Genomic DNA, 25,349 nt, shown 5'->3' on the forward strand with positions numbered 1-25,349 from the left:
TAAAAGGCAGGATAATCTTGAACAAGCACTGGGTCCATATAAGCATAGAATCTTCACAGGGCAGTTGTGACACTGACTCGGAGGGGTCAGAGAATGCTAGCTGAAGAATGTAACTGTGACAAGTAAGTTTGGAATATGAAGGAGGGGGACAGATTGCAAGAGTTTTTATCAACAAGCAGATAAAAAAAATTAGGCAGGTTAGGAAGAAAGAAGATAAAATGGCAGGATATGAAAATAAACTAATCAAAGATTAGCAACGACTCCTAAGGCTTGAGATCCTCATCCACCACTGATCTAGTGTACGGTGAAGAAATAATGCCTTTCAGATGCTTCTCATGTTTAATTTGGTCTGAGGGGATGGCTGGCTTAAGGAGCCAGTAGAAAACTGTGGATGTGGGCCAAAAGAGAAGGGACCAGGAGAAATGGAGGTGTACCCACATTAGATGTTCCACTAGGAGTGGCCAACATCTACTGTTGTTCTGTTATACTATGGGAGCAAGGCATCAAATTCAGATGCCTGCACATTCCCTACTGCCAGTGGAAGAGGCATCAAATTCAGATGCCTGCACATTCCCTACTGCCAGTGGAAGAAGCTTCAATTCTTACAGGATACCAGGGTATTCACTTACTGCTTGTCTACCATAGTGAGAAATTGATTATCACCCCAGAGTCTTCACTTACATTGAGGCACTTAAGAAAGAAGAAAATTTTTACTTATTTCCTCTTTTCCCCTTTGTTAGAACATACTTTTAGATGTAAAAGTAAACAGAAAAGAAAAAAGTCCACAGATCTGACCATAAGAAAAAAATTAAAATTAAAAAAAAATCTTAAAAAGAAAAATTAGGGAAGCCTTGGACAAATTATAATAATGTATCACCAAAAATATATATGTAATGTATATCTACATGAACATACATTTATTATTATTATTGTTGAGACTCAATTTTGAGTCTTGCTCTATCACTCAGGCAGGAATGTAGTGGCACCATCTTGGCTCACTGCAACCTCCGCTTCTTGGGTTCAAGTGATTTTCATGCCTCAGCCACCCAAGTAGCTAGGATTACAGGTGCATGGTATGAAACTGGCTAATTTTTGCATTTTTAGTAGAAACAGGGTTTCACCATGTTGGCCAAGCTGGTCTCGAACTCCTGATCTCAGGCGATCCACCCACTTTGGCCTCCCAAAGTGCTGTACCTGGCCACATGTACATACATTTATATATGTATTACATATATAAAGAGTTCATATACATTGACTTAAAAATAAAAAACCTGAGAAATGGAAAATGATATTAAGAGAAATTTTAAATGTATATATAAATGTGTAAAAAGTATATAAAATAAATGTTTAAAAATTAGAAGTGTTCAGAGAATCACTAAAGGGAACAAGCATATAAAATAAATATTAACCTCTTTTTAGAATTAAAATAAATATACATTTGAAATGAGAATGTTCTCCTGTAAAAACAGTAAAAAGACCATGGTACAATGTATGTATCAAAACATCACTATGTACCCCATAAACATGTACAATATGGACAATTATATGTCAATTAAAAAAAAAAAAGACAATAGTAAAAAAATTCAGAAAATTTTATCCAATAATTCTACTTTTATGAATAAGGAAATAATTCTAAAGTTCAGACAAAAGTTTATTTTTAAAAGAGATCTGGCCAGGTGCAGTGGCTCACACCTGTAATCTCAGCACTTTGGGAGGCCACGGCGGGTGGATCACCTGAGGTCAGGTGTTCAAGACCAGCCTACCCAACATGGTGAAACCCATCTCTACTAAAAATACAAAAATTAGCTAAATGTAGTGACAGGTGCCTGTAATTCCAGCTACTCAAGAGGCTGAGGCAGGAGAATTGCTAGAACCCTGGAGGTGGAGGTTGCAGTGAGTTGAGATTGTGCCACAGCACTCCATCCAGCTTGGGAGAGAGAGCAAGACTCCATATCAAAAAAAAAACCCAAAATTAGGTGGGTGTGGTGGTGTGCACTTGTAATCCCAGCTACTCAGGAGGTTGAGGCAGGAGAATCACTTTAACTCAGGACGTGGAGGTTGTGGTGAGCAGAGACTGCACCATTGCACTCCAGCCTGGGCGACAGAGTGAAACTTCATCTCAAAAAAAAAAAAAAGAGAGAGACCTGTATTAGTTTTATTCACTGAGAAGTTGAAAATTTTTTGTTTGTTCAATACCTAAAGAAGAGCAAGAAAACTGTGATATGGCAATACACTGGAATATTATACGGTCTCTAAAAATAGCATTTGAGGCCCGGCGTGATGGCTCACACCTGTAATCCCAGCACTTTGGGAGGCCGAGGAGGGTGGATCACAAGGTCAAGAGATTGAGACTATCCTGGCCAACATGGTGAAACCCCGTCTCTACTAAAAAACACAAAATAGCTGGGCGTGGTGGCACGCACCTGTAGTCCCAGCTACTTGGGAGGCTGAGGCAGGAGCATTGCTTGAACTCGGGTGGCGGAGGTTGCAGTGAGCCAAGCTCACACCACTGTACTCCAGCCTGGTGCCTGGCAACAGAGCAAGACTCTGTCTCAAAATTTAAAAAAAAGTAGCATTTGAAAAAAGTAAAAATGGAATGTAAAACACTTATGGTGCTTATGATATACTATTAAGTCACAAAAAGCAAGATACAAACGTATATGGAATAACATCTTTATATACAATATCCATGAAATATGAATATTCATGAATGAGATTATGTGAGATTGCTACTTTTCTTTTTTATCTCTCTGCTAAATTTTCTAAAATGGGTGCATGTTGGTTTCTTTTAATATCCATTTTACGGAGATATAATTCACATGCCATACAATTCTATTTAAAATGTACAATTCAATGGTTTTAATATATTCACAGAGTTGTGCAACTGTGTGCTGCTTTTATAATGATAAAATATTTAAATGAATAGATGTGTGGTTTACAGACTCTCTAAAAATACATTGTTTCCCTTTATGTAAACAGATATGCTCTGTGTTTAACCGCAATGAGGAGCCACTTTCAGCCAAGCCAACCAATATGTGCTCTAAGTAACTTGGTCAAAATAAACACAGGTAGTGGGGTTCCCTTTTCTAAGGCTAATTGCTCTAATCTGTGCTTAAGTGAAGTTTAAATAAAAGTGGGAAACTTGATCAAAGTATTTACCTTTACAGTGCTTCTGGTCTGGAGTCCGGGTATAGCCTTTGTGGCATGAACACATGTAGGAGCCTTCAAGGTTGGAACAATCACCATTTGTGCAGACGTTTGGTTCCAGGCACTCGTCCACATCTTGAAGAATGTTGCGTAATGGAAAGAACAAAAAAAGAAGAAAAAGAAAACATAAAGTTAAATTTGGTTAGAAATGGAAACAGTAGACCTTCAGAAGACCAGGCAGATTCTTCAAGATAAACTTTCAAATTAGCCTGAAGGAGGAAAAGCAGCTTGTTGTGAACTGCATGGATGATGGTTCTATACTTTAACTTACCTTCTGAGAGTAACTCAGAACCAAACGAGCTCTATGAATAAATTCAAGAAGTAAAGACGGCTTGTTGTAGCAGGGAGGAAGGAAGAGAGGGGAGATTTAGTGCAACATCTCTACAAGAAAGAATTTTCCAAAGAATCAAAGATGAATGGAGGTCTGTTTTGGAAATTGATGAATTCAGTAGGATGGGAGAATTCACAAATGCAAAAGATATGACTCATGAGAAATCACAGAGCAGTTTCGACAGGTGAAAAAGAGTAATGAAAAACTCTAAGATGGCAGAGAATCCAAGTAATGAAAACCAAGTAAGCCAGGGCACAAATATGAGCCTACTGGGCAGTTTGAAGGTAGGGTACAGGCTGAAGAGGCAGATGATGATGATAATAGCACCTAATCTCTATCAAGCACTTGCTACAGGTAGGCATTAAAGGCTTTACATACATCATCTCATTTAATCTGAACAAAATCCTTAACCATTTCATGGAGGAAGGAACTGAAACAGAGAAGTTCAATAACCAGCCTCAAGGCCACATGGAAAATGCTGGTTCTGAGATTTGAACCCAAACCTATCCTTTTAACCTGACTGCAAGTTTCCGTCACAGGCAAAGTTAAGTCTAGTGATAGGAACAGTTAAAGTGAGAGAGAATGTATGAGTTGATGTTTGTTTTTATTATTTGCTAACAGCATTTATACTGAAAATCATCTCAAATTTTATTTATTTCATTCAAAAATATTTATTAAGTTCCTACTACATATCATTATTTTTCAAAAACAAAAATGTAAGTTCTGTGCCCCATCTGAATGGCCCTGCATGGGTCCGCTGTATGTTGCAGTGACAGATACAAGTGAAGAATCAAGAAGCAAAAACTTAAAGAGGAAAAGCTTAACTCGCAAAATACTAAAACTACACAAACAACATCACAATTGAGGCTTAATCTTACCGCGGGTTGTAACATAATCAAAACATCTTAAGCATAAGGCAGACCAACAAGGAGGAAAAGGCATGTTACAGCATTTGTTTCACTTTTCAATGCTCACTACACCACGAAAGCAGTAAAGCTTTCTACCCTCTTAAGGCACTCACAAGCACAGTGACGATACAAATCGAATCTTCAGTCATCCAGGGTCTAGACTGCATGCATTTGCATTGTATTAAAACTGTATTCTTTCTTAAATGGAATGCAGAAGTAGAGTTATACTAAGACATGGCAAAGACGCACCTGTGAGTGTGCACGTGGGTGTGTTCCCTTCTCATACTGAGAAAAGCCAAGGAAATGGCACCGCCTAGGTGCTCTGTGTGGCTTTCACAAAATATCACTGATTATGGTAAACTGACTCTAGTCCACGACAACAAAAATAGCACTTCCAGACTGAGTCATTAACCACCCTTTCTTCGGTTGTGGGAATCCACTTCTGTAAACACTGAAGGCAAACAACGTGAAAGAAGAAGCCAAGCACTGGAGCCAAAGTAAATAATGGGAATGAGCCTAGACACCAGGCACAGAAATTCCAGACAGCAACAGGAAAATGTCATGTTTAGTATCTGGTTTTGTTTCAAAAATGTTAACAAGTTCAGAAATGTATGGATTGCTCTCTTTAATTATTCATGCACCAGGGAAAGTGATTTATAAGGCTGTAGAATGTAACAGCAAAATCAATCTCTAAGACCATATTTTCTCTAGGTAAAGTAAATTAATAGGCATTACAGATTACCATTTAGGAGATATTTATAAAACTTTTATTTTTCTAGGCTACTCAGGACTGATGACGAAGCAGAATGCCTTGAAATATCTCAGGTAGCCTGATGTGTTTATTCTCTTTTACTTATTATAGACATAATTGCATGAAACCAGAATTCTGTCAAGCCAATCACTGTAGACAGAACAGTTTGAACTGAAAGTACATGGCTTAATGAGATTATGCTCCTGAGAAAACAGCAAGACAGTAAAATATAACTAAAGCATCTCTACCAAGAAGGAAGGTCTCCAGAGAGCAGCCACACATAAAAACACTTGGTGGATACAAATGGGGTAAAATTAATCAGCATTGCATCTTTAGTCCAGATTTCTCTCCTAAACTGGAGAGCCATGCATAAAGCTGGTCAGTCTACTGGATATCTCATTGATGTCCCCCAGATACCTCTGAGTCTTTATGGCCAAAATTGACCCCTCCATCTCTTTTCTTTATGTTATTTTCCATACCAATATCTATTACCATTACCTACTGAAATGCCCAAGTCAGAAACCCGGGAGTTATACCTTCTAGAGTCCTTACTTTTATTCTCCCTCTTTCCTCACATTGTTGATTGCCCAGGCACATCAATATCCCTGTCAAATCTCTCTTAATTCACCTACTTTCATTTGTTCTCACCTGAGTTACTGCCAAAGTCTTTTAATTTGTTTTTCTAAGACTTGGCTTCTCTAATCCATTATCCAGCTTGCAGATAGAATAAACTTTTTTCTAAAATACAAATCTGATCAACGGTGTTGGCTCTTCTACTTTAAAAACCTTCAATGGTTTTCAGTGTTCTTCAGTTTAGTCAAGGACACAAATTTGTGGAGCCCTGGGTGGTAATGACAGCAGAAAGCGTGACCCCATAGTTCTAGCTTCCAACCCTTGGGAGGATCTCTCATCAATGCCATCAGAAATGCTATGCTTTGAAAATGGTTTGTCCCAGCTAAAACTCACATTGAGGCTTGGTTGTCAAGGTGGGAGTATGGGGAAGTGGTGCCTTGTGCCTTTAAGAGATGATTAGGTAATTAAGATGGGTTAATGTCTTTCTCTGGAGACTGGGTTAGTTCTCATGGGAATGAAATTGTTCCCAAGAGAGTGGACTGTTATAAAGTGAGGTTGTCTCTGTGTTTTGCTCTCTTTGCATATACTTGATTTACTTCCCACTTCTCCAGCATATTAAAAAGAACACAAGGCCATCACCGGAAGTGGCCATCCGATCTTGAATCTGCCAGTCTCCAGAACGATGAACTACATAAATAAACCTCTTTTCTTTATATATGACCTAGTCTCAAGGTGTTCTGTTATAGCAACACAAAATAGGTTATGAAGGAAGCAGGTGGTCCTCACCCACCCCACCACCCACCTGATGGCTGCCTTATTGCTATAGCAGAGGTAGATGATTACGGCTCTGGTTTTCATGGTGAAGCTTAAAATTTGTCTTACTGTAAGATACGGTCTTACAGAATACTCATATTACCCAAATTCTTCCAGTGGATATACATAATGAGTTCAACAGGTCTTTGTGTTTTATCTCAGTTAGGAAACTTATCATAAAAAACAGTGTTGATAGAAAAATTAGTTCTAGCCAGGTGCAGTGGCTCTTGCCTGTAATGCTAGCAACTCAGGAGGCTGAAGTGGGAGGAGTGCTTGAGAACAGGAGTTGAGACCAACATAGCAGGCCCGTCTCTACAAAAAAAAATTTTTTTTTAATTAGCTGAGTGTGGTGATGCATGCCTGTTGTCCCAGCTACTTGGGAGGCTGAGGCAGGAGGATCACTGTAGCCCAGGTCAGAGGCTGCAGTGAGCTGTGATCATGCCGCTGCACTCTAGCCTGGATGAGACCTTGGATTGTAAACCTCAAATAGTTTACCAATGGGCTTTTGAGACAGCGATCTGGCATTGCCACTCACTGAATTAATTAAACCTCCCAGAATAAGAAACTTGCAGAGGTATCAGATCAGACTTGGCAGGCAGGTAATTCGAATATTTATGCATCCATCTTAAAGCATGTGTCAGCCTGGGCAACAAGGAAGACCCCATTTCTTAAAAAACAACAACAAAAACAATTTAGATGGATATGGTGGTGAGAGACTGAGGTGGGAAGATCAATTGAATCCAGGAGGTCAAGACTGCAATGAGATGTGACTGCACCACTGTACTCCAGCCTTGGCAACTGAGCAAGACCCCGTCTCAAAAGTAAATATGTAAATAAAAGTAAAAACAAGCATTAAAAAAAAAGATATATGCATCCATCTTACTATCCTTTCACGCAGTCCAAATTGATCCTTCTCATCTACAGTGCCCAGAGAGACTGTAACAAATGCTTTGTTGAAAACTAGATGTGTCATGCCTACAGGATTTCCTGGTCTACTCGTCTAATCAGAAAAGGCACTCAGGACAGTCTAGCATGATTTATCCTGGATGAATCCTGGCTGATATTCTTATAATCACCACTTCCCTTTAAAAAACGTTGCACCTCATCATTTGAATCATGCATTCTATAGTTCTTTGTCAAGATTAACATGAAGTTCAGTGGTCACTAATTCCCAGACTCCACCTTCTTTTCTTTTTAGGGGGAAATGAGAATATTACTCTCTCCACATCCTCTGGTAACTGTCAATTCTCCACAATTTCACCGAGATGATGCTCAGCTGGCCACTAATCCCACCGGCTCATTGTCTCATTGTCTTGGGGTGTAATTCAACTGGGTGAAGAACCTTTTTAAAATTTCCCTTTCTGATATCCTGGGAACATACCAGACTGTCTCAAGTCCCTCCCCGGTGGGCATAACCCACCATGTACAAAGGGTATTCAGTGGCTGATGTCACCCAGTCATGTTCTCCCTAGCCTGTGCTCTTTTACACTTCATGTAGCAGCTGCTTGGGTTGGCTAGAATTTGTCCTGGAGCAATAATTTACCTGTATTACATCTTGTACTTTCAATGAGATGAATATGTCAACATAGCCAATTATTTCTCTGAGGCTATCCAACCTCAATTTGTTCCTTAATCACCAATATAGGCTTCAGTGAGTGAGTACCACTTGAGACAGGGATAAAGCATCTGATTCTAGCACTATAGCTGTATGAAAACACAGGATTACCCCCTACTCCAACTGTGCCATTACTTCAGTGATTCCTCAACTATTCTTCACACATCATCTTTTATACTAAAGAAGATGGGAGAACATATTTGGCAGAAAAGCAAGCATGGCAAAATGAGAGACAGATGCTTGTCAGGCCAGTGTGATGAAACTACCTCAACTGCACTCAGGGTATAGTAAATCCTCAGAATCTCACACCTCCTCTGTCAATTCTGATGAAGTTAAAGTATGTGGTAGTAGCAGCAGAGCTGCTGACAAATATTTGTTACATAATCCTCAAAGAATCATCACTGCTTTTCAGAACTGGAGAAGAACCAACGAATGCTGTGCACATCCTACATAAAGAGCCAAGGATGATCTCAGAAAAATCACATCACTAATCCCACCAAATTATTGGCTTCCTCCCTCACCTTTCCAAAGAAACATTTTATGTTTCAGAAAAACTCAACTGCCACTACCTGTGGTGCAGACTGGCCATCTCAAACACTAGAATCCCCAAGCCATTGTTTTGTTTGTTTGTTTGTTTGTTTGTTTGTTTTGAGAGGGAGTCTCACTCTGTCGCCCAGGCTGGAGTTCAGTGGTGCAATCTCAGCTCACTGCAACCTCCGCCCCCGGGGTTCAAGGGATTCTCCTGCCTCAGCCTCCCAAGTAGCTGGGACTACAGGTGTGTGCCAACACGCCCAGCTAATTTCTTGTATTTTTGGTAGAGACGGGGTTTCACCGTGTTAGCTAGGATGGTCTCCAACTCCTGACCTCATGATCGGCCTGTCTTGGCCTCCTAAAGTGCTGGATTACAGACGTAAGCCACCATGCCTGGCCATCCCCGAACCATTATTACTGCTGTTTGCAAGGGTTGATTCCAGCCCATGTGGCTTTCCCCATTCTATGCACTTTTATTTTCCTTATTGTCTTCATTATATTGTTTTGTTCTCTAGTTTTCTCATGTGTACACAAAGGGTATATGAGATACTGTACAGAACAAAACATTGGATTTAGAGAAAAAAGATAGGGGGTCACATCCTAGTTCTGATATTCATTACCTATAACCTTTAGTAAGCCCATTCACTTGTTTGGGAATCAATTTCCACACTTGTACTGTAGGGATAATTACTGTGGCGATCAAATGACACAATCACGTCAAAACCTTCATAAACTATATAATGAGAAATGCTTTGTTATAATAATTAATGTTCCCAATAACCATGCTCCCTGCTTTCAAAAGTTTGTTTTTTGTTGTTGTTTTAATAATCGCAAATCTTCTCTGGTATACAGGAGATACATAGACAAGTGCTTAATAAATAGCTTAGTGATTGATTAGAAGCATCCTTTAGCATATAATCAGTTAGGGATAATGCTAATGTCTATACATAAAATATGAAAAAGGTACATGTTGTACTCAGTTGCAATCTTCTATAAAACAAATACCTGCTGTACCAAGTCTTCAATTTCAGATTCATCTATGAATATTCATATAAGCCACTGAAGTTAATACTGAATCTTCAAATCTGAAAACAAATCCTAGTGTAAAAAGAACTTCTAGAACAATGAGCTCTCCATGTTTTGTGTCCAAGTTTATTCTTCAAGTTCTCTGTGCCAGGTCTTGGTTAAGACAGTAGCTAATCAATTGTCAAGCAGATTTAATGATACTAAATTCTTCAAACAACTAAGACCTACATTCAGAGAGCTTAAATGGGAGTCAGAAAGTCATTCTCAACTTAATCAGGAACTAAAAAAGAAAGATGACTCTGAAAAAAACCTCAGAAATTTGTGTTACCAGATTACAAGATCTATCAAGAACTGAACTACAAAGGACAATAAAGTGAACCCCCAAAAGGCTAGCTGCATATATTCAATGGGTGGCATATTCTGCCTTGTGAAGGTGAGCAAAGACATAAAGGAATGGAATGGAAACAGCGGCATTATTACAGACACCTAAACCTTTGTTAGGAATTACTAATAACCCTACAGAGAAGTATCATGGCTCCCAAGAAATACATTCCACCTAAGAAACAATAAGAAGTTGGAAGGAGTCAACAGACATATCATACTGAACGTGCACTATCTTGTCTGATCTTGGAAGCAAAGCAGGGTTGAGCCCAGTTAGTATTTGGATGGGAGACATCGAATGGAAACCACAAAATTACTTCAATTCATAAAAGAATGCTCCAATGACATGGGAAGAATTAAAAAATATATATGACATGAGCTTCAAAAAGCCAAAGAGAATATAGTTATATAGAAGGATGTGATACACAATTTACTTTACCAAGTATCAGTTATTACTACTGCATTTCTTACGTTTGAGGACAAGCGCAGTAAAGAGGAGGGTAACAGTTGGAGGAAGAAGGGTTATAGCATGGACTGGGTCCCACTATGTGTCAGGTGCCTACTAGGTGCTTCATATTGCTTATGTCATTCTGACAATAAACCTTATGCAGCAAGTATTTCAATCCCTGTTTCGCAAATAACAAAGCTAAGCTTCAGAGAGGTCATGCAGCCCAAACTGTCTAAATTCAGGGAACCAAGATCTCTACATTAGCAATATCAAATGTATCTTTAAATAATTAAGCATTAGAGAGTTTCCTTGAGGGACAGCTCTCATCGGGTTTGAATTGGGCCAGCTCTCCACAAGTCAAGAGGAACCTGTAAATTGAGTACCTGACAAGCTGGCTTTCCTTAAGAAAGGCCCTGGTTGAAACAGCCATTTGGAACTGGCCAGAACCCAGAGTGACGAAATAGTCATTAAAGGTGGGGGTGGAGCGGGCAACAACTCCAGGCTGAATGTCAGGTCCAAGGAATACAGTGCTGAATGATCAAAGTGACTCTCAAGAGAATAATGAAATCCATGACTTGAAAGAAGAAGCTACAGTAACAGAAGAGCCAACAAGAGTTGCCAAAAAGCATTAGGGATGATGTGTGTTAGGTAGAGTCTGAAATGATAGATATTGGAAGTGGATAAGAAACTATTGAGGATGAGGGATTGTACGACCTGAACTAAATACCAGGGAAAAAATGTAGTCCCTCAGACGACACCTGCTAACATTTTGCCTATTTCTGCCCAAAACAATTTCTGCTCTAATTCAAATCAAGGAGAAGCATCAATCAGTAAGAGCCAGCTTACATGGCACGAATACAAAGAGGCCATTAATGGTTTCACCAAGTTCATCATTTAGTCTGTGAAAGAGGCAGAAAGTGAAATTGGTATAAAATCCCTGCAGAATACAGGGGTTGAATAGCAATGCTTAATGAAGTCATTCAATAGAAAAAGAGTCAAATCAACACAAAGATAGATGAGTTTAGAAAAAAACTATAAGCACAATGCCAAATGTAAGTAATGTCATATAAAACATTGTACATGTTTGATTATAACAATGTAAAAATATGTAGTCAGTGAGAGGAGAGTTGCAGGAAAAAAGATACTAAGATTATGGAACAGAGCAGCCCTGTGAGATACACATTATTATCTCTACAGATGGCAACCAACAAATGCCAAATGTAGGATTTTTCGCCAAAATGGTGTGATCACAGGAAATTTTCAGAGTCTTTAATGTCATCACACAAATTTCCAATTAAAAATTGGAGCAAAAAACTCATCAATATATCCTAAGTTACCAGAACCAAAAGGACATAAAAAAAAGTCACAGGTAACTGTTAGAGACAAAACAAATGACTAGCAAGGAATAGCATGTTAGTCACTTAGCATCTGACTATCCTGACCACCACGGGATCTCTAAAGACTCTGTGTCTTTTTCTTTACCTTTCTTCAGGTCATGCTTCTCATCTGACATCCCATATATTGTACTTGCTTATGCGTTTATTTGTAAGCACAATGTAAGCACTAGAGTATAACTACAATGAGGGGAGAAACTTTATTTTATTCACTCCCTATCCCCAGTGTTCTGGAAAAATACCTGGCACATGGTAGACACTCAGTATTTGTTAAAAGAAGGAATAGATATCAAGTTATGTTAGTGATGAGCTCGACTCCAAACTAGGCTTAAGACAAGACTGCACCTTCTGAAAGGTATTTTAGAGTACCAGAAGTACAAAGATAGGGCTAGGCAGTCATTCACATGGTCGGAGATTAGCAGAAAGATCCAACCCACCCATTGGTTCAATGTAAGCAGAAAGGCATGCTGCAATATCTGCTTTTTGTCACAGTCAACTTCTCAACATTTGAAAGCTCTACTACTATAAAAAATTAAGATGGAAAATCTATTTCAGTATAATCTGCAAAGGCCCTCATGAGAAATTTAGAAGAGCTGGAAGTCCAATATGAACAATGGATGGAACTGCAATTAAATCTTGGGGGAGTGGCTTCATCTGTAGATTATGCAGAGCCTAAAATTTTACCCAAGCAGAAAGATAAAGGATACTGCCTCCATTTAACGATAGGAAATATACACGACCTCAGCAAAGCAATAGCAAAACAAGGGGCTAAATGTGGGACTTTGGCTGAATTGAGAAATGCTGTGATCTAATAATTCTGCTTATGATTCTATTCATCTGGTTGACAAAAGTAAAATTAGTTTTAAATGAGGTGCTGTGCTTCTGTCATTGAAGTTTATATATATATGCACATGTAGGTATAAGAATTCATTTAGTATTATTTATGTTGAAGAGCAATCACTTGCCAATTTGGTCAGTCACATTCCACTATAAATTCATGAATCAGGGCTGTGTTTATACTACTATTATGAAAGGTAGAGTTCAGGCTCTGCTCCTAGATTATTTATCAGGAGCTGAAAATGAGAATACGCATGGAACCTTGATAGTCAACTATGAAATTAAGGCCAAATGGAAAAACTGAAATCATTTGTATTAATACTTTCTGACCAGCACCAGTTACATAAACAATTGCTTATCAAATAAACAACTAATGAATAAAAATCTTTTCTTATTTTCGGCCAAGATCTCCATCTCACAACTCCATCGGTAGAGACTCCTTGGCTGGGGATGGGCTTAGGGGCTCAGGACAGGGAGCTCCCTGCACCAGCTACAGAGGCTGAGCTGATGCTGATTGGTGATGAGACTAAGGCTTTAAAAGTGAGAGTGCGGCAATCCTCATTAAAACATCTAAATGTCTTCCCAGAGCTATGAGAATGAAGACAGCCAGTTTTAACAGGACTAAGAAGGCTTTAAATTATTCAGTGGTCTGTCCTCTCATTTTGCAGCAAATCTTCCCGTGTTCTCTGGCCTTTAGCTACACTGGCCTTCCGCTTTCTTCTTCTTCCACAAGCCCCTGGCATATGCTGTTTACTGTGCCCGAAATGTTCTCCCTCCCACTCTCTCGCCAGTTGAACCTCAACTCGAGAATTTTCCTAAGGGCAGCCCATTCTACCATACGCTCTCATAGTATCATAGAACCTCCTTTCTAGTGCTTGTCTCATCTGTAAGTTGGCATCGATCTGTGAGATGTTTGGGTACATGTCAGTCTCCCCCATCAGACAGTAAGTAAGACACCCAAAGGAAGGGGTCATATCAGTTTTTCCCCTCAATCTATCCCAGAACTTAGTACAACTCTGTGGATACACAGTAGGTTTTGCCTTTATTTCTTTTTTTAGAAACAGGATCTCACTGTCACTCAGGCTGGAGGGCAGTGGCACAATCACAGCTCACGGAAACCTCAAACTTGTGGACTCAAGCAATCCTCCTACCTCAGCCTCTCAAGTAGCTAAGATTACAGGCACACAACACCATACCCAGCTAACTTTTTAAATGTTTTGTAGAGATGGGGTCTTGCTATGCTGCCCAGGCTGGTGTCAAACTCCTGACCTCAAGTGATCCTCCTGCCTTGGCCTTCCAAAGTTCTGAGGTTACAGGCATGAGCCACCATGCATAGCCTATAGTAAATTCTTAAGCATTTGAGGAAGAAAGGAAAGAAGGAAGGAAGGAAGGAAAAGTTTAACTCACATAGTCAGAGTTCTGGTGTGGAATGGAAAAGAGTTCAAGTTTTAGGAAAAAAGATTACAGGGTAGACACAAATGCAAACCATTAAGGGGAGAGCGAATTACAGCACAGCTAATTACAATCAAAGCAAATTTGTCACTGTATCTTCCTCAGTGCCTAAGGCACTACTTTTGCTACTTCTGTTGAAAATGTGTGTGCGTGTGCGTGTGTGTTTTACCTAATTCTACTTGTCTGTGGTAGATGAGTCTTATGCTTCTTTTTAAGTGTTTTGCTCTCCATCTCTCTTCCTTCCTGTAGTTCTTACTATCTTATTTGGTTTTGGATATTTATCACATTAAGAACAACAGTTTGTTTCAATCCTAATTATCTGCCCCACCTAGAATTTTACATCCTTCATGCTAAGTCATTTTCTTATTTTCTCAATGGTTAGAAGTTACTGGGAACTTTTCTTAGAATGATATAAGATTTCGTTTTTTCATTTTGGAAGAGGGCTCTATTGGCATTACAGCACTCTATCGAAAAATGGGGCATGCAGAAGAAACAAACCTTTGATAAGTACACTATAGTACCTACCTAGGCACTGTCCATTCCAGCCTTGGAATCCTTCTGTGCAAGGAACACACTGGTAAGATCCCGGAGAATTCACACACTGCTCATCTGGACAAGTACTTGGATTCAAACATTCATCAATATCTAAAATATCAAAAAGCTAGGTCATGAACCTTTTATTACAATCCCAAAGCAAAATCTTTTGTGATGAAGGGGGAAAAAAGCATGTTCTATCTACATTTTGGTGGGAAAAACAACAATTGGGTAAGTGAGACATTGGGTCTATATTTAAATACATGGCAATAATACATGGTCAAGCATACCTGAATTAAAATACTTGCACACATTCCAAGGAAGAACCTGGCCCCAGTTCTTCAACTAGCTGGATCTTCCTTCACCACTCTGGGAGTTGGCACCGCCTTTAGGGCCAATTTCTGGACATGAAACCTTTCAAGTAATAGCACAGCTTTCCAGAAAGAAATACAAGGGATTGGGATGAGGGTGAGGGAGCCATATATCCACCCAGCTAGAGGTTCTATCTGCAGACATTGGATGCTCTAGGGAAATCCTCACTTTGGTTTAATGGGCCCAAGAACATCCTAGGTTTGAATAATTTAAAATCTTTCATATGACAGGAATTCTTTGGAGGTGGAAAAAAAACACTAGGAGCGAGTGAACTCATCACATACTTCCCAGCCTTTCCAGAAAACATGGTGATATGACCATATGGTAATATTTTCTGGTAAAAATACTTACTTTTCATATTCACAGCTAACTGATTATTAATCATCATTCTTTCCAATTTTGGGAGAAAAAAATCACCTAAAATATGGTTAAGTCTGTTGCAGAGATAACTACTACGACAGCTTTAGGCATTTTTAAGAATTGTTGAAACAATAAAATGAGGAAAAAGATACAGGAGAGAGTTCAACAGTTTAAAATCAGTGGTAACACTGTGGCTTCTAGCTGCATTTGAAATAAGTGTTTTGTGTGGAGGTGGATTTTGAATTCATATGAATGGATTTAAGGTTTAAGTGTCCCAAAACACTATATATATATATATGACCTTTAATTGTACTTAAAATATAAACAGATCTTCAGGACATAAATGAAGAAAGAAGGAAGGAAGGGAGGGAAGGGGAAGGGGAAGAGGAAGGGGAAGGGGAAGGGGAAGGGGAAGGGGAAGGGGAAGGGGAAGGGGAAGGGGAAGGGGAAGGGGAAGGGGAAGGAAGGAAGAAAGGAGAAAGAAAGGAAGGAAAGAAAGACAAAGAAAGAAGAAAGAAAAAAGAAAGAAAGAAAGAAAGAGAGAGAAAGAAAAGAAAGAAAGAAAGAAAGAAAGAAAGAAAGAAAGAAAGAAAGAAAGAAAGAGAGAGAGAGAAAGAAAGGGAGAGAGAGAAAAGAAAAGAGAGAGAAAGGGTCCACTAAATATCCATGGGTATTTGATATCTACATTCTAGTAAATACTTAAAAATTATCTCCTATTGCATAATGTTAGACATGTGAAAAGATGCTTAAAGTGAAAAAGCTGAAGGTGATATTAACAAAATAAGCACCAGGTCAGTGTTATAATTTTTTTTTTCTATCAGTAAAAATTCTTGCCAATAGCCAATGACACATAGTGGTTTTTTAGGTCAGATGTTCTGGGACTTCTTGTTCTACAAAAGATGATGCTTGCCAGTTTCATTTTCCAAATAGCATCACATTCTCCTCTGAATGGGATATTTTCAAGAAATAGAAATACAACTGCTATATCAGAGAATGCCATTGAGACAGGCTGGTCTAATAAATAAGGTGCAATGTTGAGCAATACAAGATAACGTCCCTGAATTTCTAGCTGCTCTCAGCTCTGCTTTGCCCTCTTACATAAATTAGCAACTACCTGCCTTGTAATATCTTGACAGAATAAAGTAAGGATGCATGAGATAATGTCTGTGAACTACAATAGACTCCTTGGAGACCAGGGCTATTTGAAAGTAACTTCGTTAGTGACAGCTGAGAAAATCTTCAGTGAGCCAGAAGCCCGGGGACGTTTGGTTCTAGTCCATGATGAAATTTGAAAACAGCCACGTTGCTTGGCTCCTTCATTTCAAGCCTTTTCATGCGGGATAGAATTATATATTATTTATCCAGGGAACCTCAGTTATCTTTCTGCTAAATAATTTTAATATATTGAGTATTACCTAATATTCTCCTACAAGCTTTCAATTTAAGTACATAATTTTCCAATCTCTTTTCTATAAGTTTTCATCCTATTACTTAAGTATCTTATCTTCCCATTCTTGATCTATCTAAGCACTTAAGAATCAGTGCTTGACTTCTTTGGTGGGGGCTGGAGGATATTGCTCTGCATATAAATGCTTGGCAAATAAACTTATCACCTGTTTTTTTAAAGCCCTCCCCGCAACTACAGAGGTACTGAGATCGATACAATCACAAAAGGAGTCAAGGATGGGCGAGATTTAAAGAAACTGTAACTTAACTAACAAAGTAACAGCCATCATACAAGTTATAGCAACATGAAATTATTTCCATGAAAACCCAGAAAGTTAACTTCATGGCTCCCATTTTACAGGTGATGTACCACGTTTCAAAGGGGCAAAGTAAGGAGCTGCGAATCAGGCCATTACTATGTGTGGGGGTGGTGAGCTGATCCCACTGTCCTCACTCTTCCCCATCCCACGCTGCCTCTTTACAGCAGAGGAGAGTTCCCTGGAAGAGGAGAGTGGAGACCCTTTACACCTGCGCTTGTTCTGTAGCCTCTACAAGGCTCCGTTCTGATCCAAGCTGATCAGAGATCCAGCAACATAAAACGCTCCCACTTGTCTCTAGATTAGAACCCAGGGGGCCAAGGCAAGATGCCAGCAGGAGAGTCAAGTGTAGGCTGCCAAAAAATGTCTAATTAGCTCTCCCTCCAGGCCCGGGTCATTACAGCACTGAAGAAAACCAACATGCAGAAGCCAGGGGACAGCTGAGGGCTGGCTGTGCCAACCTAGTCCATCCCACCCCAACTAATAGAGCCCAGCTCTATTAGGCTCTGCTGACCAACAGACAGGGAACCCCAAGGAACCAGCACCATGCTCACATACCCTCAAAGACCCTGTGCATCTTCATTCTCATATTTCCATGGCAGGCTTTCAGTAGAAGGTCATTATATTTCTTCATGAAAATTATTGCAAAAAAGTGCCATAGTGGGTTTTTTTGTTTTGCATTTTGGAGACAAGGTTTTGCTCGGTCACCTAGACTGAAGTGCAGTGGCACAATCTCAGCTCGCTGCAACTTCTGCCTCCCAGGTTCAAGTGATTCTTGTTCCTCAGCCTCCCAGGTAGCTGGGGTTATAGGTGTGTGCCACCATACCTGGCTAATTTTTGTATTTTTAGTAGAGAGGGAATTTCAGCATGTTGGCCAGGCTGGTCTCAAACTCCTGGCCTCAAGTGATCTGCCAGCTTCAACCTCCCAAAGCACTGGGATTACAGGCATGAGCCACAGTGCCTGGTCTTGCCACGGTGGTTTCAAAAAGAACCAAAGCAACTTTGACACAAACGTGAACAGAAATATGAAAAGGATAATAACTGTGACCACACTATAAATATTTTTATAACATTTCTATACAGAAAACTTGTTGCTGTGCTCAATAATAAAATTTTATCTAGCACAGTTGGAATCTGACCAAGAGTTGGTCAGACCATGGTTCTTAGGGAGTCTGTGAGAAAGTCCCAGAACAAATGTGAAAGAAAGCAGTGGAGACAAAGGAATGTAAGCAGGTGAAAAGGTCAAAACAAAAAAATCAACACTGGTTACACCGGTACCATGTTCCCAGATGAATGGTCTGGACTCTGTCATTAAGTCTGGGTTTGTACTAAATATGATGCAATTAATTGTTCTACGGTGATTTAACTCCGAATACCAGAAAGGGAGATATTGAGGTGAAAAATAATGAGAGCATGGAGACGGAAAATAATCCCAACAGAGTCACTGAAAGGTGGAGGCAAAGAGCCTGTGCATCCAGGAAGCAGAAAGAGCTTGGATAAACTGGTGTCATGCACGGAGTGTGGAAGGAAGCAAGCACCAGGCCAGGTGCCTACCAAGCCTACACATCACGGTCATGTGTGCTCAGCACTATCGGCAGACTCACCCTCACAATGGCCTCTCCGGGTCATGCGGTACCCGCTGTCGCAGTATTCACACCGGAACGCCCCCACCGTATTGACACAGCGCCCTTCCCCACAGATGGCCGGCCTCAGGCACTCGTCAACATCTATGAGGAGCAGAAAGCATTGTTGAGTTCTGTTTTCCAAAATTCTTTCAAACCCTTCCCATCTCCCAGCTTAGCTCAAATATAGTAATGAAGTAACTGATTTCTACTTTCCTTTCGATTTGACACACATCAAAATCACCCAGTTTTGATTCATGCAGGGTGGTCCAAAAGTAACATTTAATGCATCTTGTCTGTGCACATATTTGACAATCTTTCTTCAAAAATGTTAGGAAAAAAAATCCATTTTTATATCACCCGGGATCTAGCAGAGTGCTGTCATGGTAAGTGTTTAATAAAAATTTCTGGGTTGTCTGAATAAGCACTGAACAGACAGTCTTAGAGGATCTAAAAACTCAGATCTAAGAATTTATAATCAGGAAGAACACTGCCATTACCTATGCAGTCAGTGCCCTCCTCACTAGCCATAAATCCTGCTGGGCAAATGCACAAGAAACTTCCCTCGGTGTTTTCACAGCGGCCCTGGGAGCAGAGGTGTTGGGCTTGAGTACACTCATCAATATCTGTAACAAAAATACATATAAAAAAATTAGTTCTGTGTAGCAAAAACTTAGTTTCCCTGTTCCGTAAAATACCATTGTATTATGCCCTGGGTACCTACCACCCAATCTTTATAACTGAGGCAAATATTAAAAGGAGACACAATCCTTCTCCTCAAATACTTGAAGGATTGTGACTGGAAGAGAGAAGCAGCTTACTGTGTATCGCTTCAAAGGCTAAAACTACAAAACCATGACACTGGGGTTTCAAAGAGACAGATTTCAGTTCAACACATAAGGATTCTCCTGATAACAAGAGACATCCAAGCAACGGAATTTGCTGTCAGCAGGGAAATGCCACGAGACTATTCCTCCATGCACAAGGGTAGAGTTGGATTAGGTCATCTCTGTTGACTTTTCAACTTCATATTCTAGGTTCTAAATGTAATGCATACAATATATGCAAATGACAAGGAAATAGCCATATTACGGAGCAGGTGGCTGTCTCCTTCCCCCACCATACACACAAACCAAACAGCAAAATTCATATTCTAAAGTAGCATTAATTAGATAGGTGCCTTTGTAATGCTTATACTGGCCTTATAATTCAGTGCTGAATTTTTTCTTAAAAAAAAGAAGAAAATTAAATTTAGAGTTACATTAGCATGATTTTCTTAACTCTACTGCATATCTTTTTGAGACACATTTTTTTCCCCAAAAGGAGCATATATGAGATCCTTAAATTTCTAAATTGACTGACACCTTCAGGCCAGCATATATGGATTTTCAATTAAAAATCCCTTTAAAAAAATCAAATCTTATGTGCGTAAATGAATGTAATTCTTCGGTGCAGTATATATTAATGTTAATTTGTTTTTGCTAAATACATGTTTTTCCATAGCTGTTTCTGGAATTCATATTTTGTTTACTTTATCCAAAAAGCTTTTGGAAATTATTTCACCTTTATGTAAATGTATTACATTTGGTGAGGTAAACAAATGTTGAACAAAGAGGTAAGAGAAAGCTCCCCGAGCTAAGGGATAAACATTTAAAAAAATTAAACCAGTAACATTTTCCCGAAATGGCTGGTCTAAGAAAAAAATGTTCTAAACATACAAATGTTTGATATATAATAGTTTAGTCAACCAAAATTTTCTCTTACCAACACATTTCCTCTGTTGTTCACTGAACTTGTAACCCTCGTAGCATATACAGGTATATCTCACTGGTAGGTTAATGCAGTGTCCTGCTCCACAGATATCAGGGTTCACAGTACATTCATTGATTTCTTTAAAAGTAAGTAAAGTAACGTAAAAAAACCCACAGAAATGAACAGATTTCACTACTAGTTGCAAAGCATTACTTTTGTTTCCTGACCAACTAGCAAATTATTGCCAGCTCTGCATTTAGAAGACAAAGGTGACCTCTGACATCAAGCATAAATTCATGTGATTACTTTATAATGGATTAGTTAGTCCCATTCAAGGTCATCAATAGTTATTAGTGAAACCATTTTTAAGATGAACCAAAGTGAGTAGAAACTCAGAAAAAGGCCATGTTGTAAACTGTAAGAAAATCAATTATTAATAAAACAGCTTCCAAAATGGCCTATTAATGATTTTCTGTTCACCCTAGTTCATCTTAGATGATGGAGTTATAATCACCAATAGATTAGAGGGTTCTTATCCATTGATAAGAAACACATGGTAACTTTCCATTCTTTAGCAAGCCATATTTGAGTTTCAACAAATATATCCAATCTCCTCCAAAATTTCTCATGAATCCCTGAAAAGACCTCCCACTTCTAAACAAAGAAAAACCTCTAGGTGTATCTTACTCTTCATTCACCAATTTTGACATGATCATGTTTTATTTCTAGTGGTAAAGTAGCATCTTTTCCCAAATCTTTTCTGTTAAATTCCTCCCTTACTCCCCAATGACCCCTGTGTAAGACTGGCTGCTTCTATACGACCTGTGCAGATGTCCTGTTCAAGTCCCTAGTCTACTCACAGACACACCCTACAGTGGAGGCAGGGTCTTAGGAGTCCATGGTTAGGTGGAGGCCATAAAAAAAAAACCCAAGGACTCAAAAGGGGCCTTCTGACATTAATTACTCCCTTAAGATTTTCTATTTCCAATGACGTTTGTAAGGAAGTATAATGGCACAGTGGAGGTGGTACAGCTGGTGGTTAGAAGCACTGGCTTGGAGACAGTGCAGGCAGGCACAAATTCTGCTGCCCTTTATCTGCAGCATGGGACACGTGACTTCACCATTCTACAACTCACTTTTCTACAACTGTAAAATGGAAATAATCAAAGTTCCAACTTCAAAGTATGAGAAAGAAAGAGATAACCTAAATAATGCATGGATCCAATGCCTGGCACATTTATATGTGCTCAGTAAGTTACCCATTATTATTGTTCATATTAAAGTCATTTAAGAATATATTTAAAAACCAACACATTTATACCAATACTACCTTTGGCTATTATCTATCATCGTATAGTAAACCAGGCTCAAAAGAGATGCTGGTGAATGAGGCCAAGGAACCCTCCAAGGTAAATAGATTGATGCCTCTGAGCCTGGCAACTAAGAGCACAGCTTCATTAGGTCTGTGGTTTAAATGAGAAGAAAAGCAGGTGGGCCATTCTTGCTAATAACAGTGTCCCTTCTGCCCTCAAAAGGATATGGAAAATGGTACTTTAACAAAGAATCGCTAAGGAAATGGCCTAAATTGGGGTTGAGATTGCTCTCCAAAAAGAAAACCACGAGCTTCATTTTTCATAAAGTATTCACTATGCTGTGACTTTAAGACTATTCATGCAAGCCATCTATAAAATTTTGAGCTTCAGTATTTTGCACATATGAGCTTCGGTATTTTGCACAAAGTCACCTGGTTGTATGAGCTTCGGTATTTTGCACAAAGTCACCTGGTTGTATGAGAAATGTATGGCCACCCCACTATTTACAAATTACTTATACCTAATTCTGTTAATTTACTTTCAGGAAAATAAATTTGTTTACAGTCAGTATATTATCAAATTATAGGAAAAATAATTCAAAAGGCTAAAAAGATGGGTAATTAACATGACTGCCTAAACTTAAGTGACTGGCAATAATAACCCAAAACAATGAATTATACATATAGCATAGAATGTCATATAATCATTAACAAGATAACAAAGTGCTTATTTGTTAATAAAACAGTTGGGCACAAATCATAATATAGAATATGATCTCCATTATGCAACGATACACCCAGAAAAGAAGGTTAGAAGGAAGTAGATCCAAGTTTTACAATTATTAAGGTTAAAAACTTTTTTTGTACTTTTCAAAAGTTTTACAATAAACATGTCTTGGCACTTTCACAATCCAAAAAATCTTCCTTAAAAATATCATTTATATGTACCTAAAATCTGAAGGTAAAAGGTTATTTTTCACCAGGTTATACTCATAGACTTTCAGGTAAGAATTTTCTTCTGTTTACAGGATGTTTTTAGTGAAAAAGTGTGAGAATCACAACTCTAACCATCTACTCTATATCATACATAGAAGCTTCCTTTCCAAGTTATTGGTGTTCAGATTTCTTGGGGTTTCTGTGGTAAGCAGAAAGACATGTTAACCATATTTGCAAACAAAAAATCAGAATGTGAATTAATATACTCAGGACAAGGGTTCAGAACAAATGAAGAGGCTGTCAATCTGGGGTTTTCATGAAAAGCCAGAGGAGTGTTCATTACCCCACTCCAACAATACCAATTTGGTTATTACCAAGTATTTGCCATTTTGCAGGCACAGCCTTAGAATGGAACTTTTGACATATGTGAACAGGTCTTCAAAAATATGTGATGCTTAAAATGCGATATATTCCTATGCCACAGTTTGCCAACATAGTTAAAGTATTCTCAAATCAGCTCTGATAGAAGCTATGAGGTTGGAATTTGATAAAAAATGTTTGTGGATTTTTAGCTGATTACCTCGTACATAAATAAGTATACAGAGATGTGGCTTGCAAACGCTGAACCTATCTGGCAGGATCACGTTACATACAAGTAAATGTTAGGCTGACACCACTAGAGGGTACCAAGAGATATATCAAACAAAAGAGGGACACTTTCTGAAACATACTTATTTCTACTTTGTCCCATTTTTACACAAATGCTTAATTAATGTAACTGTCATCAGTTTGACCTCAGAGATCCCTTCATCCTTTGCCAGACAGGATTCCACTTTATAGGCAGACAGAAAACAGCAATCGCACCTTTAAAACACCTCTGTCTTCCTTCTATTCATTACTCATCAAAAAGTTGACCATCAGAGGCTGGGTGCGGTGGCTCAAGTCTGTAATCCCAGCACTTTGGGAGGCTGAGGAGGGAGGATCACTTGAGGTGAGGTCAGGAGTTTGAGATCAGCCAGGCCAACATGGTGAAACCCCATCTTTACTAAAAACACAAAAGATTAGCCAGGTGTGGTGGTGTATCCTGTAGTCCCCCTACTGGGGAGGCTGAGGCAGGAGAATCGCTTGAACCCTGAGTGACAGGGTGAGACTCTTGTCTCAAAAAAAAAAAGTTGAATATCAGCTAAAAAAATAAATTACTGGTACTTATACTTTAAAACATATAAAACATGTCTCCCCAGCATCTCCCCCGGTGTCTTCCCTCCTTTTCTATTAGGTTGTCACACCTAAGCACATAGACAGTACACAAGTCCTGAGAATGCTGTCTTAAGGAACAGGAATCGTTTTCTGCATTTTCGGTTTTTTGAGGGCAAAGACAAGATGCTTTATATTTTTCCTAAGTGGTCACTGACACATCAGCATGCAAACCTTTTCCCACTGAGTAGATCAGTTTATGTAGAAGCATATGATTTTTTGAGCAAACTGTGTCAATATAAACTCTGGAAACTGGGCTCTAATATACCAGAGTCAAGTCTCACACAGATAGCACTCATTTCTTGTGTCAGGGGTATGCTGGTGAATGGAAATGTCTTGTCTTTTTAGCATGCTTGGCTTTCTTGGCTTTGCAGAGAGATCATCAAGGGAGTGCTCCCCACTGAATTCTCTCCCATATCCTTCATAATGCCACCTAGTTCACAGGACAGCTCTACTCTTCCCTGAAATGTGTGCTCCCTGAAAACCTCATCTTCACCAGGTCAGGGACCTTATTCTATTTCTTTTGCTAGAGTCTATCTAGAACACGGAAAAAGAGTCATGACCGAAAGCCAGTGGAAAACCAAATACTCAGCAACAAGGCCAATGGTAGATTTAACAGTGTGGTATCTTTACTCTATTTTCTAAAATTAAATGAAACAGAGAGCTTTTGGCAAAATATGAAAATGAGTATGTTGACTTTAGCTTTTTTGTCATGTGATTCCCTGAATGAATGAATGAATGAATGAAATTTGGAAATATTAAAGCATGATGATTTCACATGGAAGTAAGAGTTCATTTTCCATCAGCATACCTAGTTTATTGAGACTGTAATGACACTGGTAATATGCTTGAGGGACAAACATTTTTGGGTCAATTCTGAGTTCTGGAAAAGATCTGATGAGCAAATAGTTTTTTAAATGTCTGGGCCATGATAATTACAGAGGTTTCCACAAGGCAGTTAAGTCAGTCATCGAATAATTTCTGGCCAGTCTGGCAGAGCCATGGAGAAAGCTTGGGAAGAGCCAGAGGAAGGCATCAAATGTTAACTCATGGAAAGGTTTACGAAAATGCCCTGGCTTCCCAACTGCCCCACAATAAGCATAGATTGTCCCACAACAATTGAAACAGATGTTTCCACTTTGTAAATATCTGCCAGAGAAATAAAGGTTTGATTTTT

General features: G+C 39.0%; 1 protein-coding gene across 17 annotated transcripts in view; it reads right to left on the minus strand.

Annotated features, from left to right (window-relative positions):
- The window catches only part of LTBP1 (latent transforming growth factor beta binding protein 1), a 466,293-nt gene that overhangs the window by 111,564 nt on the left and 329,380 nt on the right, over positions 1-25,349 (minus strand). For all 17 annotated transcript variants that reach the window (XM_078349509.1, XM_078349510.1, XM_078349508.1 and 14 more), the window contains 5 exons: positions 20,683-20,808; positions 19,419-19,544; positions 18,901-19,023; positions 14,793-14,912; positions 3,160-3,282 (listed from right to left, as the gene is read on the minus strand). In XM_078349509.1, coding sequence (XP_078205635.1) covers positions 3,160-3,282; positions 14,793-14,912; positions 18,901-19,023; positions 19,419-19,544; positions 20,683-20,808 — 618 coding nt within the window. The remainder of the gene's footprint in view (positions 1-3,159; positions 3,283-14,792; positions 14,913-18,900; positions 19,024-19,418; positions 19,545-20,682; positions 20,809-25,349) is intronic.

Source organism: Callithrix jacchus, chromosome 14 (assembly GCF_049354715.1).
Source record: "Callithrix jacchus isolate 240 chromosome 14, calJac240_pri, whole genome shotgun sequence".
NCBI lineage: Eukaryota > Metazoa > Chordata > Mammalia > Primates > Cebidae > Callithrix > Callithrix jacchus.